This window comes from Malania oleifera, chromosome 13 (genome assembly GCF_029873635.1).
Source record: "Malania oleifera isolate guangnan ecotype guangnan chromosome 13, ASM2987363v1, whole genome shotgun sequence".
Taxonomy (NCBI): Eukaryota; Viridiplantae; Streptophyta; class Magnoliopsida; order Santalales; family Ximeniaceae; genus Malania; species Malania oleifera.
In genome coordinates, this window is record NC_080429.1 from 46,328,554 (window position 1) to 46,346,529 (window position 17,976).

The window sequence follows — 17,976 nt, forward strand, 5'->3', positions numbered from 1 at the left end:
CACTAAGCTTACGGCTCTCCTACGCAACAGGATGTCCCTCCCATGGTTTTAAATAAAGGCCGCGACCGTTACGTAACCCTGTTATGTAACGGTTTTTTGGCTTACCGATACCATTACACACCGCGAAATCGGTGAAAAGAAAAATCACGGTCGTAGCGGCCGTTACAGACCGCAACCGTTACATAAAGACCGCTACGGCCGTTACGTAACCGCTACAAGACTACAACAACAACAAAACCAAGCCTTAGTCCCACTAGGTGGGGTCGGCTATATGAATCATTTTCCGCCAAAAATTTTAATTATTTTTTACTTTGGTTTCTCACTTTTTCCCTCTCTTTCACAAATCATTCTCAATATTCCAAGTGGAGAGAGGGGGAAAAACTTATAATGAGGATGACAATGATACAAAATTTACTATTTCTTTAAATACTCACAATCGATGCATTAATTAACAATTTGAAAATACTAGTTAAGAAAATATTTTATTTTGATAATATTAATAATGTGATATTTATGTTCTATATTTTTCAACTTCAACCATCTTTCTTTTCTAGTTATTTTATATTTGTATTATTTGTATGTCTTATGTGTCTAATAGATTAATAGAGTGTATAATGTATTTTGTTCTATTAATTAATTTGGCACACATAAGAATTTATCACAAATAAGAACAATGCAAAGTATAAATACACACGCACATAATTTTTCTATCAATGGTGGTTTAAAATATATGTAAACTTGTTGCTCTTACCAAATAACTTAGTTACTCAAACTAAAGGATCCAAAATACACTAAAACGCTTTCTAAGAAGGGCTAAAAGCTTAAAACATGCAAGTACGCTAATATGCACAAGGTTGTGCGTGCATCAAAGCCGTTACACCTACTTCCCGTTATGTAACATCAACTACCCCGCTTCCCGTTACACTCGTTATCGTTACATTATGCTACCCGCAACCACGATTTAAAACCATGGTCCCTCCTATAACAAGACTCCTCCAAGGGCGAAGTCTGATGCATCTGTTTGCACCTTGAAGGGTTTCATGACATCCGGAATAGCAAGTACCGGATCTCTCATCATGGCATCCTTCAAGTCATCAAATGCTCCCTGGCACTCCTCTATCCAGCTCCACCCCTGACCCTTTTTCAGTAGTTCTATTATAGGAGCAGCTCTCCGTGAGTACCCCTCTACGAACTTCCTATAATAGTTGGCAAGGCCAAGAAAGAAACGCAGCTCCTTCACTGTCATTGGGATCTTCCATTCTTGAATCGCTCTTTCCTTCTCCATATCCATCCTGATATGACCTTGCTCAATCACATGACCAAGGAATTTGATGCTCCGTTGCGCAAAAGAGCACTTCTCTTTCTTCACATACATACTGTTCCCCTTCAGCCTGTCGAACACCTCCCATAGATGCTCTTTATGTTCCTCCAAAGTGGAACTGTAAATAACAATATCCTCCAGGTACACCATAACAAGCTTGTCAAGGTACTCACGAAATACCTGGTTCATCAAGGTACAGAATGTTGTAGGCGCATTCGTCAACCCAAATGGCATCACCAAGAACTCATATGCCCCATACTGGTCATACAAGTTGTCTTCGGCTCATCCCCATCAGCAATTCTCACCTAATAGTAGTTTGACCTCAAGTAAAGTTTAGTTAAGCACTTGGCATGACTCAACTAATCCAACATATCAACAATCAACGGAATAGGATAATCATTGCGCACTGTCACCTTGTTGAGCGCGTGGTAGTCTACACACGAATGCTCCCATCATGCTTCCTCTGAAAAAACACTGGTGCTCCAAACGGTGCTTTGGAAGGGCGAATATATCCCACTTCCAAAAAATCATCAAATTGTTTTCTCAACACTGCTAGCTCTAGAGGCGCCATTTGATATAGCCCCTTACAGGTGGTTTCACTCCTAGCAACAACTCAACCTCATGCTTAACACCCTGTCGCGGAGGCAAGTTCTAAGGCAGCTTGTCCGGCATCACCTCCTTTGTACTCATCCAACATAGCTTGGATGGTCGTAGGCACCAGCTCTTCTACATCTACCACCATCGTGGCTAGATATGTTTGCTCACCCTTTCTCAAGCCCTTCTTGAGTTGCATGGTTGAAAGAAACTTCTCATCGACTCTTTTCTCTACAACGGCTTGCACCAATACCATCCAAGGGTGATCTCCCATCAAACACAGGGAACCAACAAAACGCATCAGCACTGCCTTAGTATCCCTCAAGAATTCCATTCCCAAAATGACTTGGAAATCATCCAACGACACCGCTTTGAAATTCGCATTACCCACTGTCCAAGCTTCATAGTCACTTGCTTGGCTACTCCCATATAGGCTGGGCTACAGAATTCACTGCTTTCATGCGTTTTGTATCCTTCTCCAAGGATAAGTTGAGTCTCCTTGCTTCTGCCTGTGAAACAAAATTATGGGTAGCCCCGGTATCCACCATAGCACGAGTACCTTCCCATTGATCCTCAAGTCCACAAACATCAGTCCTTTCACTTGTGTAACCTTTGATGCTTTTGCCTGCTTTTCCAATGCATTCACCAGCCGCATTGCACCCATCCTTGGGGTATCCTCCTCTCTCCCATCACTTTCCACTAGCTACTCTGCAGTGGAAGCTTGTAAGGCATTGAGTGATTCCTCGTGAGGGCACTTAATAACTATGTGAGGGACTCAACACAAGTAGCATGAAATTTTACTCTTTCCAGTGGGGATGTTGAACCCTCGAGACAATAAGGCTTCTTATGAAGTTGATGCCTTATAAATGGCTCCACCACTTTTGGGTTTGCCCTTCTTGAAAGACTTTCCGCTGTTTCCCCCTACGCCTAACTCTTTGGACGAAACGGTATTATCACCAACATAGTCAGTTAAGCGTTCAACGGCAACTTATGCGATAGACAAGTCTTGAACTCTTTGCCTATGAAGTTCTGTTCTTGCCCATGGTTTCAACCCCTCAAGAAAATAGAATAGCTTATCCTTTCCTGACATGTGCCTAATATCCAACATCGAAGCAGAAAATTGTTTCATGTATTCCCTGATTGACCCAGTATGCCTGAGATCTCTCAGCTTCTTCCTAGCAATGTGCTCAACATTCTCAAGAAAGAATTGGGCCTTGAGCTCTCTCTTCAAGTCTTCCTAACAATCCACTATAAAGCGTTCATTTTCAATTTCATTATACTTAGCACGCCACCACATTTGGAGTCACCAACCAAGTACATATTCTTAGTATCCACTTTCACTTGTTATAAGTTTGTCCTAAAGTGCGAAAGTACTGCTCCATATCAAACAAGAAGTTCTCCAACTCCTTGGCATCACAAGCACCCCCATACGTCCTGGGTTCTAGTACCTTGGTCTTGCTAAACCCCAGAGTGTTAGAGTTTCCCATAGCAAGAACTATCACATTCACCTTTGCAGTCAGATCAGCCATCTCAGCTTGAAAGGTTTCCACAGTGTGGTAAAAGTCCTCTAACATTTCCCCCACCAAACTTTGTTGATGCTTTTGTGATCCCTCCAATTCATCAATACGTTCCGTCAATTGGGCCATCTTCATGGCCACATTGTTACATTGTTGGCTGTTGTCTCAGCCTGTGCTTCTAGTACACTAATTCTCTCAGCATTGGTTGGCATGGTCATTTACCAAAGCTTTACCAACCCCACAAAGAAGGCAACTGAATTCACATAGCAACTACCAAGCTCTGATACCAAGTGTTAGGGACCGAATATTTTACACCTTTGTGAAAGGACCGTGTGGCGCTAGCTAAAGCACTCTTGTTTAACTAGCCAGCCTATTGTTTACCACAATTCACCCACAAAAAACTTTCATTGTCATTCAAGCAAATATAAGCGAATGCAGTAGCAATTTAAGAAAGCAGTGGCGCTTAAACAGTAAACATTGAAGCAACGTAATTCATTAACAACACCTCCATTAACATTGTGCGTCTAAAGAGGGAGGCAAGTAGGCTAAGCATGTTGACAATTGCTAGTGAGTTTTACAAGTTGATGAACACTCACCCTCCCCTAAAGATCTTTTTATGCTATTCTCACTCTGGCACTAGGAAACATCAAAGTGACCGAGGAGCCATACTTCCTTTTTTAGCATAGGGGAAAACTACTACTAGAAAATAACCCTACACTAGTATTACATGATGGAAACCCATCCCAAATGCATGATACAAGCGGTCACATGCAAGTATAATGCCCTAAACAAGCTCGGCTCATGACGCGGGCCATGGCTACCCGCTTTACAAGGGTAAGGGGAGGGTTGTCACAGTGTACGCAGCCTACCCTTACTTTTATGTAAAGAAGTCGTTTCCTTAGACTCAAAACCCATGAACAAATGGTCAAAAAGGTGCAACTTTACTGTTGATCCAAGGCCCGCCCTCAACCTTACCGGTCATTTTCAGAAACCACTTTCCCTAAAAGAAGAGTGAAAATATCTCTACAAAATAAAATTCACAATCTATAGAACACTATCCCAATCTACATTGGGCGTTTAAATCATTATCCACACAAAACCAATATGCCCATGGGAGGGTCCAACTGGCACGCATCCAATAAGAACTATTATATTTCTATCCACCTTAGGCGTTAAACACAAAATTGTTTGCAAGCCAAAGCATCTTCTAAATAACAATTGTGTCCATCTGTCTTTTTGCAATTCGGAGGCATCCTTCCTCCAAATAATTAGAAGTTCTGAAAACAAGTGTATTTTGCACGTCACTGTTACTCAAGTTTATCGCTACCACTAAAATGGGTTGACTGGCTTTGCAATTAGCACTTAACTATTTCACCAATCAATTGAAACAGTACAAGTCAAAATCCATTAAAAGCCAGTTGACACCAGACAAGCAATAGGTTTTATAAGGCTCAGTTGACCAAAACAAGGAAACGTATTTGAAAAGAGCTAATCCCTTTGAAAGTTTAGGAAAATTATGCATGACAAGAATGAACATTGTGATTAGGTCTTCCAATTTACCCAATACTCTTAACATGATGTTAGAACATGGTCCCAAGGCCTAAATGTGTGCCACAACCACCATTAAATAGAAGCCTGAAACCCTAAATCCACTCCATATCTGCCATCAAAGGAGAACTGCTAGCAGAAACTGCAAAAAGACACAGCAATCACTAGAAATTTCCCTAGACAACACTGCCAGTTCAAGAACACCAAAACCCCTTTAGTTCTTGCAAACCAACAACACAGCCACCCACAAACCAGGTCGACCTACCTAGCCTTGAAATGCCAATGCCATAGATGCCCTCCCATGCCGGTCAAAGGCAGTGCCACCCCCATGCACTGGCACATGAAGCTTCATACATCCATGTTTTTGGCTCGAATTTCTCCAATATTGTTCAAATCCCTTCATAAACCATATTATTGAGTTTTTGATGATGGATTTTTGTCCAAAGATCTCACCTTCTACATGTGCAGCACTCCATAAATGATTGTGTGGTAGTGTTGGAAGTTGTTCGCCGATGTTTACTGAGTTCAATGGGGCCTAAATCAGTGGTATGTTGATGTGCTTGTTATAAGTACCAGTTGTTTATCTTGTTCATTTTGTGCCCTCAATTTGCTCCATTGGTCGATGTTGTGTGCTGTGATGGAGTCCATGACTCCAAAAATACCTTGTTCGTGGTGGCACATGAAGCTTCATACATCCATGTTTTTTCTTGAATTTCTCCAATATTGTTCAAATCCCTTTATAAACCATATTGTTGAGTTTGTGGTGATGGATTTTGTGTCCAAATATCTCACTTTTTTACATGTGCGGAACTTCGTAAATGATTGTGTGCTAGTGCTAGAGGTTGTTCGTCGATGTTTACAGAATTGATGGGCCCTAAAGCAGTGGTATGTTGATGTGCTTGCTATTAGTCCCAATTGTTTATCTTGTTCGTTGTGTCCTCAATTTGCTCCATTGATCGATGTTGTGTGTTGTGATGGAGCCCATGAATCCAAAACTATCTTGTTCATGGTGTGTGTGTGTGTGTGATTTGCTTGGGTGGTCGAGGTTGTGTTTCTATGGTTTGCTCCAGTGATTGAGGTTTTGTGTGACATGAACCCAAAATTACATTTCTCTAGTCAAGCACTTATTTGGCCATTGAACATAACCGTCTCAAAGGAGTATTCAAGGTTCCTGCAGTCTCAAGCATCTGAACAAGCATGCCATTGCATAGCATTTTTTACTCAAAAAGGTATTCCTACACCTTGCATGTCATCTAGTATCACTCCCACTAGTTCTTAGGTCATTTGTTTTGCGCCATTGACCATATAACAAATGTAGCCAACTTTTTTTCCTACCCTCTCGTATTCAAAAACCATCCTCAAGTTATCATTTTCGATGGGTCCATTCAAGAATAGGATCCCTCAATCTATCTTTGTTCCATTTTGTATATTCCTAAATCCCCCTTCAATCTCATGTTTGCTAACGAGATTGCTAAATTGTTCTATAACCTTCTTTCCTAATCATGTTTTTTTGCAATCTAAAGACGAGAAAGATGATTGACAGAGAACATGAGGCTGATGGATTTTACTCCTTTTGAGTCGCTCTTTCCTCCTATTGCCTGCAGCGCTGCTGCAACACCACTTCAAATTCATTGTCATCTTGGTCATGCTTCATTGGTCAAGTTAAAAACAGCTAGTTCCTACTTTGAGTTCTATGTCTAATCTTGAGTATAGGTCTTGAAAGTTGAGAAAGCACCATCATGTTCCCTTAAAGTGCTTTCTTTATTCTGGTCAAATGCTTTTCATTTCCGCTTTTGCTTCCAGAGTTAATAAATGGGGATCAGCCTTTTCATGTCAGTTCATTCTGATGGCCTCACTCCTAAATCACTCCTAAAAATGTCACGTCAAAGTTGAGGTTCGCAAATATTGTTACATTTACCGACGACTGCTCTGGGATGACTAGGCTTTAGTTAATGAAAGATTTTGGTGAGTTTTTTAATATTTTTTTGTGCCTTCTGCTTTCAAATAATCAGTTTGATGCTCAATGCTACATAGTACATTAGTGCCCAATTCACTACCCATATGACTATATCTAGTGCCCACATACGAAAAGTAGGCGTATTCTCGAAGTCTCTAGTACCTTATTGTATCAAATGAATGTCTCCAAAGTTTTTTGGAGTGATGTTGTGCTCAGTGCTTGCTCCTCTCATCAATAAAATGTTGTCCTCTTGGGAAAGAAAGGAATGCAAGGATTTTCAACGGCAATATAAAATCTGTGCATTTTCTTTGGGATAGAGTTCTTTTAAGGACTTCTTTTTGGGTTCATTCTTCAGATCTTCAAAGGGATTGGGGAGGGGCTTTGTTGTATTGTTTTTTCTTTTGATTTCTTTGCTTATTTTTTTGTATTTTTCTTAGTGTAGGAGGATTTCTTATCCTCCTTTCTGTACAATTCTTTCATCCATACAATAAAATATATATACTGTCCTCTGCCCTTGGTGGTAAAATACCACATTGAGTTCTCTTCCACTCCTTTGCTCTCACTTCCTCCCCCACATGTTTGGCTGTGCATCCTTTGTTCCTCAATTAAGTCCAGAAATAGATAAGTTAAACCCCAATGCAATCAAATGCATTTTCTTTGGGCTACTCTTGTACTTAGGGATACCAATGTCATAGACCTACTTTACATCAATTCTTTCTCTCTGTTGATGTTACATTCTTTGAGTCTACACCATATTATTCAATTCCTTGAGTCTTGCTAAGCTTGAGTACCTTCCTCTAGCCTTTCAGATCCTAACCTATCTATGCCAACTTCTCCTCAGCATCTTCGTCTAGTTTGAGTCTTTCTCATCACTTGGACCCATGGTCTTAAATTTCCACGAAATTGTCAAAATTTCTGTCAAAATATCCGATTTCCATCACCCTCGAAATCGAAATGGCAATTGATTTCTGTCTTGCATAATTTTCGTCGAAATCTCAACAAATCAGCTGAAATTTATTGAAATCTCGAAATTTTAGCGAAACTTGTCAAAATTTGAACTATGCAATTAAATTTCCTCAAAATTCAAATGAGGGATTTAGAAGTGAAATGAAATTTCTCTTTTAATTTATTTTATTTATTATTATCAAAACAAATTATTATTACAAGTGCTTTTGAAATTGTATGAAAAAATAAACTTAAAACATTTTATTTAACCATTCATTTCTAAATTATCATTATTGTATAATGAATAATATTTCAATGATTTATGAATTTCATTTGTATTTATTGATTCACTAAATATGTTTAATGTACATTATCTTACAAATATGTTTGACACATATTATATTACAACTTCCCCACCTTATACACAGCATAGATGTATTTACTTATAATATAATGGTCCTAAAACTTACATTATTATGTCTATTAATCATTTCTGAAGCTTCATAAAAGAAATCCATGTTTTACTAATGATTTCCATTATTTTTTCAAATTGAAATCGAAATTTACATCGAAGTCGAAATTTCCGTTGAAATTTCCATACTTTTGGAGCTTCGAAATTTGAGTTGAAATTGAAATTTAAGACCTTGCTTGGACCATCCTAATTTACAAGTGTATGTGCAATAGCAACTCAAGGGAAGAGGCCTCCTCCAACTTCGACATCTATACCTCTGGTTTCTTCACCTATTGACCCTAATCCCCAAGAGTTGATCTTCTTATTACTATTTGAAAAAGTAAATACACCTACACCCAACATCAAATCTCTAATTTTGTTTGCCATGATTTCTTGTCACCCTTTAATTACTATTTTGTTAGTACTCTATCAACTATTACTTTACTTAAATTTGTCTCTAAATCTTTATCTCCCATTCTGGTGGAGAATTGTAACAATTGAAGATATGTAAGCATTTCAAGATAAGGACACTTGGGAATTGGTATGTCAAGTTGAAAAGTCTATAGTTGGTTGTTGTTGGGTGCAAACTTTAAAGGATGGTTCCATGGCTCGTTTAAAGGCCCACCTTGTTGCTTAAGGATATACTTAGGTACATAGCGTGAATTACTTTGATACAATATGCCTGATCACCAAACTTGTATGTGTGAAGAACACCTTCAAACATGGTGATTATCCAAAGGAGGTCTATCTAGAACAACCAAATAGATTTGTTGTTCATGGGTAGCCAAGATTAATGTGCCAACTCAAGAAATCCTTGTATGATCTAAAGCAATCGCCAAAAGCGTCGTATGGTCAATTCAATCATCAGCAATGTAGGACTTTAGTTTTTTCTTCATCGGTGTCTAGTAGATCATTCTATGTTCTATTGTCACTTCTGGTACGAATGGTAGGATTGTGCATGCAAATAGTACTGTGGTTATCAATGATGATAATCAACGTATCCAAAGCTTAAAGCACTTTCTTTTATTGACTAAACTATGGACGTTGAATTACTTCATGGATGCAGAAGTATCTAAAACTCATACAAGGATCATTTTGTTACAAGGAAAGTATATCCTAGACCTATTAGATAAGACTAGATTGTACAATGTCGGGATCCAAACCTGGCGATACATCCATAAATCCTAACAGCAAATTAGTTCCAAATATGAGTGATTTTTTCAATTGACTTGGACAATATGGGCTGCAGGTTGGAAAGCTTAGTTGTCCCCCAGTCGCTCAACCAAATATATTTCGCAACAAGGTTCATGAGCCAGATACTTATTTTCAAAGAACAAGTCCTTAGGATGCAATCATTTGTATCTTGAGATACCTTAAAGGTGTACCTCGAAGAGGTCCTTATATCAATATAGGGGTCAAACTCACAATCAAGGACATACATATGCAAATTGGGCTAGGTTACCTTTCTACAGATGATCCACAACCTGTACTGTGTTTTTGTTGATGGCAACTTGGTATCCAGGAAGAGTAAGACACAAAATGTGGAGGCATGAAGGAGTGGCAAGTCAGAGTATCGAGACATGGCCCACACTACATATGAGTTTTTTTGGCTAAAGAAAATGTTGGAAGAACTTGGTTTTCACCATTCTTGGCCTATGGAGTCGATATATGATAATAAAGTGGCTATTCATATTGCCTCCAGCCCATTCTTTTATTAGCAGACGAAAAATTGTCACTTTGCCTGGGAGAAACTTGTCCAGAAGCTCATTATAACCACTCAAGTGAAGTCTAATTCCAACTTGTTGATTTTTCCACAATGCTCGTGTTAAATCCATTTGTTACAAGCTAGGAGCATATGATATCTATGCTCCAACTTGAGGTGGAGTGTAACTGGTTACTTTAATTATTTAGCATTATTGTTGTGTTATAGTTGAGTTAATAAGTGTGAGGTACTACGAGAGTTAGTAAGGTTATTGTAGTCATTGTTATGCACTTGGCACATATTATAAATAAAGGGAGAGACCTATCATTGTGATTAGATCTTCCAATATACACAATACTTTTAACATTATTTCTAATGTAATAATGTAATTATTTATTAATCTTGGATCATATGCAAGGCTCAAAATGCCCCCTCCACCTAATTTCTTTCCTTCATATTCTCTTCCGCTTCTCTAAGATCCGTCCATCATATTTATTTTTTAATCTTGGATGGTAAGGCAGCAAGTCCCACTCCATTTTCCTTCCCCCTACCCTACTCTCTCTACCTTATTCAACTCACTAATTGTAGAAAATAAATCAATCGCAGATGTCTCAACCTATAAGTTGTAGGAATCGCAACACAATGCCATAGTCACAAATGAAGATGCTCTATCTCACACACACAATTGAGCTCCCATTCAAAAAGATCATCCAAGCAAAAAAACTTGATCCAGGAAAAAATGCTTCATAACATCTAACTCTAGCTTTATCCATTTCATTTGGTTTATTTGGGTTTTTTCAGGTTTGATGAGTTTTGACTTCTTTTAAAATTTGATAAGTTCCAGACCATACAGGTAGCTGGTTCCTGCTTTAATGGTTTTCAAAACACTGGTCCTAGACCTTACGGTTCTACAATGGCCATTTTTTAGGATACTTCGGAGATTTTGCACAAGAATAGTATGAGGTTTTTCCTTTTAGGAATTCTATAGCAATGATGGTGGCTAATAATATGAACTCCTCCTTTTCAACCTTAGTCCCAAAGAAGGAGAACAATAAGGGTGAGGGATATCAAACCCATTAGCTTGGTCACTAGCCTTTACAAGATTCCTAAGGTCTTATTTAAGCATTTATGAGAGTTCATGGGACAACTGGTGACCAAGGTCAGCCTGCTTTCATTAAAGACAAACAGATTTTAGATGTGTTGGTGGTAAATGAGGTAGTAGAAGATGTTGGGAAGGGAAGGCAGGTGGAGAACATGGGGCTAATCCTTAAGCTAGGCTTCAAGAAGTCTTATGATAAAGTGAATAGAGTTCTCTTTTTTTTTTTTTTTTTATTGGGAGGGGGGAGGGATAATGTGATGTGCGGGAAAGGCTTTGGGACTGTGTGGAGGAAGCAAATTAGAGGTTGTTTCTGTCATTGTTGGTGGTCAGCCTGGAGAGTGGTTAAGTGCTTCTCAGGGGCTTCGGCAAGCAGATCCATTATCTCCGTCTTTGTTCATACCAATGGCAGATGTCTTTAGGGTTTTATCTATTGGCAAGGAGGAGGTGAAGGAGTCACATCTCTAGTTTGCTTATGGTACCGTGTAGTCTCTTGTTTCTTAAGGACAATTTTGCAAAATTCTAAAACCAATTTGCTGAAAATTTTCAAAAAGATTTCAAGATTCAAGATCAACTTGTTAAAGTAGAGAGGCTGTCATTAATGTGGATGATAGGGATTTAGAGTGGTTTAAGGCCCTGGTGGTTTGCACTTCTTTGGAGTGGCAGCTCTCCTATCCTGATCTCCCTCTTGGAGGCAACCCTAATTCTATGGCTTTTCGAGGTCCTATGATTGAGAGTGTGAGGATGGATGGTGGAAAAAGACATACTTCTCTCTAGGGTATTGCACAACCCTTGATAGTGATGCCATCTCAAACGTGCCTATTCACTTTCTATCTCTTTTTTAGAGTATCCCAAGAGTGTCACTAGGACCTCTAGGGAGGATGATGCATGATTTTCTCTAGTCAAGTGTTGGGGAGAATAGGAGAGATTGCTTTATTAACTAGAAGGTTGTTAGTAGATCTAAAATGTTAGATGACAGTAGACCAAGACCTGATGGTTTCCAAAAGCCTCTGTGTGATTCGAAAACAATTGTAGAGGTTCCCCTCAGAGGTTGATTCCATATGAGTTATAACACAAGGTGACAAAAGGTGACTATGGGGCTCATTGCAATGGATGGGATTCTAAAGAAAGTGGTATTGTTTCCCATGCAAGCCCCTAAAGCTTGTGTCCTAAGTTGATTGTCTTCTTGTATCCTTCTTTTTTGTTTGTTAAGGAATCTTTATCCTTTTTGTACATTCTTCTTACTAAATACATTTCTTTTTCTATCAAAACAATTATAATTAAACTCTAGTTTTACCATCACATCAACTAATAATCACAAGTGAAATACTGTCAATGCAAGAATGTGATTTGATAAAGGATTTTTGGAGGTGATATTTGTATGGCTTATAAGCGCTGGCAAGCCTACTGACACACAACTTGGTTGTACCATTTTAGGCTAGTCAATCAGCCCTAGAGTTCTTGGGATGGTGGGCTTAGCCAAGGCTCAACAATGGTATTAGAGCCTACATAGCGTGGGAGTAAAGATTTATATGAGCTAAGTTCTAGACTGAGCGGTTAGAGCATACTCGTAATTACACATCGCCTGATAAGACCTTGGGCTTGTGACAAGTTCTATAATGTGGCCCAACAAAGATGTTGTATATTTGACTAAAGGAACTAGAGGAGATTGTAAATTTGTAATATCGATTCCCCATCCCACATTGGTCGTGTAGAGGATATTTTGTGTGGCTTTAAAACTTAGGCAAGTCTATTATCAAGCAATTTGACTTAAGAATTTTCAACTAATTGGTTGGCCAAGGGATCTTGAGTATGCGTCAGGTGTGCTTGCCTTGAAACATCATATAAAAATCTACAAAATTTGAAAAGAAGAAGCAAATAAATATAAAAGTATAAACTTTTAAAAAACACCTACCTGGAAGCCCTCGAAGTATAATCACAATATGTTCAGGGCGAGTAGCTCGATGTGGCTGCCGAAATAAGTGGGAAGCATCCATAAATTTTGGCTTATCAAATGACAATTGCTTCAATGGAAAAGGTTGGCCCTCGGCTCTAGACAGCTTTGATGATGTTTGATGAATTGCTTGAGTTTCCTAAGAGATTACAAGAGAAAATTTTTGACAATTCATTAAATTAAATTTATTCAATTTCTACACCAAATTGAAAAATAAAGGCCAAATTTAAAGAGCCTAAGTGATGTGTTTGATAATGACATGCAATGATACAAAACTAATACACAGCAGTGATCAAGTGAGCTTAATCCAATTTAAGAAGTGGATGAGTCTCAAGATAAGGTGAAGCAGGCATGGGGGAAGAGTTTTAGTGGGTCAAAATCTCCTTTTCAAGCATATCATTATTAAAATATTTAAGGTAATAGTATACTACATGTTAAATCATGACTTGACCTAAAAGCTTGGGCTTGTCAATTGTCAGTCACCGTTTAGCACGTATGTCCAGTCTAACACTCTTCTCTATGCATGAGGAGAGAGAAACAGACACTAAATCACACAAGGAAATAAAAACATCCAAGTTGGCGTAATTTCACAAATAGAATGTAAACACGGGTGAAAGAGCTGAATTCAGGACCTCCTAACAAGCATGACCCTGAAAAGATCACCACATGACCCAAAGGTTTATGCTTGTTAGCTGATGGGTTAACAATCTCTATCAAGCACTGACACTACACAATTGAAATTTTCTATTGAAACTCTATATAGACTGATATTGTCAAAAGAATCATCACTCTATCAGTCAATATGTGCCTTTGGAACAGTTCAATCAAGAAATAAAGAACTTTCCTTAATTCATATGTTTTTAAAGTTATTAAATACAAGCATGTTAAATGAATTGATCTTCGGCAATATATGACAATCTTTTTAGGGAGATAAATAGCACAGACCCATGGTGAGCACAATAGCAAGGACAAGACCACTAAACAACCAAGCAAGTGAATAGGTAGAAATACCTCAATAATAAAACCAGAAGAATGAAGATGTGACTTATTATGAAAATAGGGCTTGGCAAAAGAATGCGCTTCAGGAACTGGAGGACACGATGAAGCTACAAGAGCTGAAGTACCAGACGAAATGGGAAAGAGTGGAGAGGATGCTTTTGATGATGAAAATATAGCTTTCATATCTGATGAAGCCTGCCCCAGTGGGCCCCCAAGGAAAGGTGGTGGTGGAGAAGTAGGAAGAGGAGGTGGTACACCATATCCACCCGAACCCTGCATGATAACCACATTCCCTGAACCCATGCTAGTGCCGGTAGGAATTGGTGAATAACCTCCTTCTCTGTTTAAACTCAGTGGAGCATAATGAGGAATCTCAGGAATTTTTTGATGTCCAATCGACCCCGAATTGCTGTATGACGCAGTATTAACTTCAAATTGCTGTCTCTCATCACTTATTGGGGCAGCAGAAGAGAAATCATGTCGATGTGGCACCTGGCTGCTTGGACCACAATCCTCCAGTGGAATGCTACTACTCTGCTCAGGATACAATCCACTTGATCCTGATTTCACCTGCCATTTACATGGATGAGAATATTGGGGTTCCTTAGTGGACATAAGATCACCAGGCTGATCCCTTTGGAAATTACAGGCACCATAATTCTCATCATAAACTTCAGAATTGAGGCGAGAAACATGCTGAGGCGGATGCTGATTCGGATCATCCCAATCTGTACCATGCCGAACAGCCATGCCTTGATTTTGCCAGCCCTGTTCCACACTGTTGACATTCAGACTTGAGAAACCATCATGACCATAGCCATGTAAAGATGAATGCAAATGATTTTCAGCTTGTTCATGATGTGAGTGCCGGAGTTCTCCATTATGAGAATAGAGATATGCATCCTTATCACCGCCCATATTTCCAAATATATGGCGGTCCACATCTGGCAAAAATCCATTTGTATTACTCTGAAGATAGTGTCGCCCAAATGGCCTTTTTTTATCATTAGAACCTGAACCTGGATCCTGAAAGCTGTTCCTCTCCGTGTTAACTGGTGGTTTTGGTGCCATGTCACTTCTACTGCCCCGCAAGTCATCGAATTTCCCATAGTCCACAACATCAGCATTGACAAAACTTCTCCCGAACCCTGAAACCGAGCCTCCCTGAAAATATCCTTTAGTTTCATATTTAAAACCCGCATCTGAATTAGCACCACCCTGCATCAGACCGCCCGCCACAACACCGTGATCGCGAATCAGCTTCAATCTTCGCTCATCCTCTGCGGACCTTGCAGGGTTTTGATTATACTCACTCAAAAAACCACCTGCGCCGACCTCATCAACCCTCATTCTCTTAGTATTCCTATCACCGCCACTCACAAAACCATCGCCACCACGATTATACGGCACAAAACTATCCCAATAAATCCCATTAGGCATCGTAGGACCTCCACTCTGAGGCTGTAACTGGAATTGACCATGATAGTCTCGATCTAAATTATGGTTCCTATCCCAAGACCGCGGTTCCCCAAATCCATCAGTCGGGTTCAGGCCGGGCAGAGCCACTGATCCTCGAGGATCAAAACCGGGTCTGCGTAGCGAGTGATCGGTCTCCAAGGGGAATATAGGGTTCTGATCGACTGGAAAGGGTGGAGGGCAAAATGGGAAGTGAGTAATCGAGCAGATAGGGCATACGTTACCTTGAATTGGTCGATGACGCCATGGATGTTCCATATTCAAGCTTGATCTGAGCACTGGAACCTTAGCCAAGCTGCAACTTAGAAGACAAATTGCTATGAGTATTCTGAGACGTGCAAGTTGAGACAGGGAGGGAGCTCCCCCGCCACGGACCCTGAAGAAGCCTCGAGAGAAGTACCCGCTAGTCGGAGAACAGAGTACGGTTTTTTTTTTTTAATAAATAAATATGTAATATTAATTAACAGTTAATTTTATAAATATGGTTTGTCTGAAATAATGTATTATTAAGGGTGCAAATCTCATCATGAAAATGAAAATTTGAATGAATAATAAATAAAGGAAGTTCTATAACCTTAAATATTCTCGATATGCTCATTTTCTTAATGACATTTATATTTCAAAATAATCATCATTCAGATATTTCACAAATAAAAAACAAAATCATTTTGGTGTAAAAATAGTAGTTTAATGGTGGAATGCCCCCTCAAAGGTAAGGCTATAGATGTTGGATCCTATCTAAAATGGTCAAGTCCAAAACTAAAAAGAAAAGTCTTAACTCTAATACGAATTGTTGGCCCAAAGACAATCAAGTGGGGGTGAATCTTTAAAAAAAATTAAATGCTTAATACAAAATTTAGTGAAGATTAAAACAAACAAGCAAATCACACAATATGATGACAATTTAAATCAAGGAGCGAAGGGAAGAGAAATGTAAATGCTTTTATAGTGGTTCGACTATCCCCACCTATGTCCACTTTCTCAACATCAATTGTCTCTTCCCTTTTCTGTTTGATTTAAATTTCTTTCATATTGTGTGATTTCATTTCTTATTTTAATTTGCTCTAAATTTTATATCAAACATTTAATATTTATTAAACCCAATTCACCTCCCCTATTAGGTTGCCTTTGGGGAAACAAATACCGCAATTTATAATCACCAATTCAATAATTGTCCTTATGTTTGTTAATAAAAAAGTTGTTATGCTTGAGGGTTTGGGAGATCTTAAGAATCATGTACCACACTAGCCTTCTACCCAAGTCTATTCTTGTAGGATTAGGTAACGGGTAAAGCAATGATTGCTTTCATGGGAATTTAGTCACCGCATGGGCGCATGAAACACCCCCACGTAGATTGAACCCTTTCCATTCATAACCTATAATGGATAAGGATTAGGGTCCCTAATAGCTCAATTTGAGCAAGAATAAGGGCAATATGGGTACCTATTGTCCTTAGGGCATACAACCAAATTCACATATAAAAATCCCTAAGTTAGATCCATATAAACATATGATAGATTTACACTCCTTCTAGGACAAAAGGCCTCTTCCTTGTTCATTGATGTGTTCCTAAAATGTACTATTTTAAACCCCCCCCCCCCCCCAAATTTACCTTTGTTTTGTCTTCTTTTATTATGTATATACCCTTTTGTTATCATCGTTTGAAGTTATACAAGGTTTGTTCATGTTTTAGGAAAAATGGGTTAAAACCAAAGAGTTAAGGTATATGAGAAGCCAAGGGAGAATTTGGGACAATTTAAACTCAAATCAAATGTTCAACCCACTCCTAAGAGCCTTAAAGCATCAAAGGAAAAGATGACTATGCTCGACCAAGTGGTGCAACCAGCAACACAAAGGGCAACCAAGTCATCCACTGTAGACTCCAAGGTTCAGACTGAGATCGAAATGTCTCAAGGTTTGACCAAGTGTTCGACCATGTGACCCTCAAGGGCGACTAAGGTGAGGTACTGAAGCCTACTAAGCTAAGAAATACCGAGAGCATCGACCAAGTGGTCGACCAAGAGACCTTGAGGGGTGACTATGTCGAGTTCCTAAGATTTCCTAAAGATTGAGATCCTGTAAGTCTTGACCATCAACTTGACTAGCAAGACCCATCTAAGTGACTGAGTTGAAGAGGTTAAAGTTCAAATTCCTATTTTCTTAGGAGATTCGACCAGGGCGCGATGAGGGGAAACATGGGAGCGACTTGGTCGACAACAACGATCTGCTACGCGAGATTTCTTACAAACTTTCCTAATTTGAATTTCAAACTTTGTAAACCCTAATGTGTATAAATAATAGCTTCAAAGATGAGCTTTGGGTTCCTCTTTGGCTGATTTTGGGTTAGTGGCAGACCTAAAACACCATTGAGTACCAACCTTAAATTAGTTGATCACTCAGTTGCAGGACAGTCGTT

General features: G+C 39.1%; 1 protein-coding gene across 1 annotated transcript in view; it reads right to left on the reverse strand.

Annotated features, from left to right (window-relative positions):
- The window catches only part of LOC131146512 (uncharacterized), a 52,525-nt gene extending 36,553 nt beyond the window's left edge, over positions 1-15,972 (reverse strand). Inside the window, exons 1-2 of the mRNA XM_058096148.1 lie at positions 14,097-15,972; positions 13,043-13,224 (exon numbers count right to left, since the gene is read on the reverse strand). Coding sequence (XP_057952131.1) covers positions 13,043-13,224; positions 14,097-15,818 — 1,904 coding nt within the window. The 5' untranslated portion in view covers positions 15,819-15,972. The remainder of the gene's footprint in view (positions 1-13,042; positions 13,225-14,096) is intronic.
- Between the last annotated feature and the right edge of the window lie 2,004 nt (positions 15,973-17,976).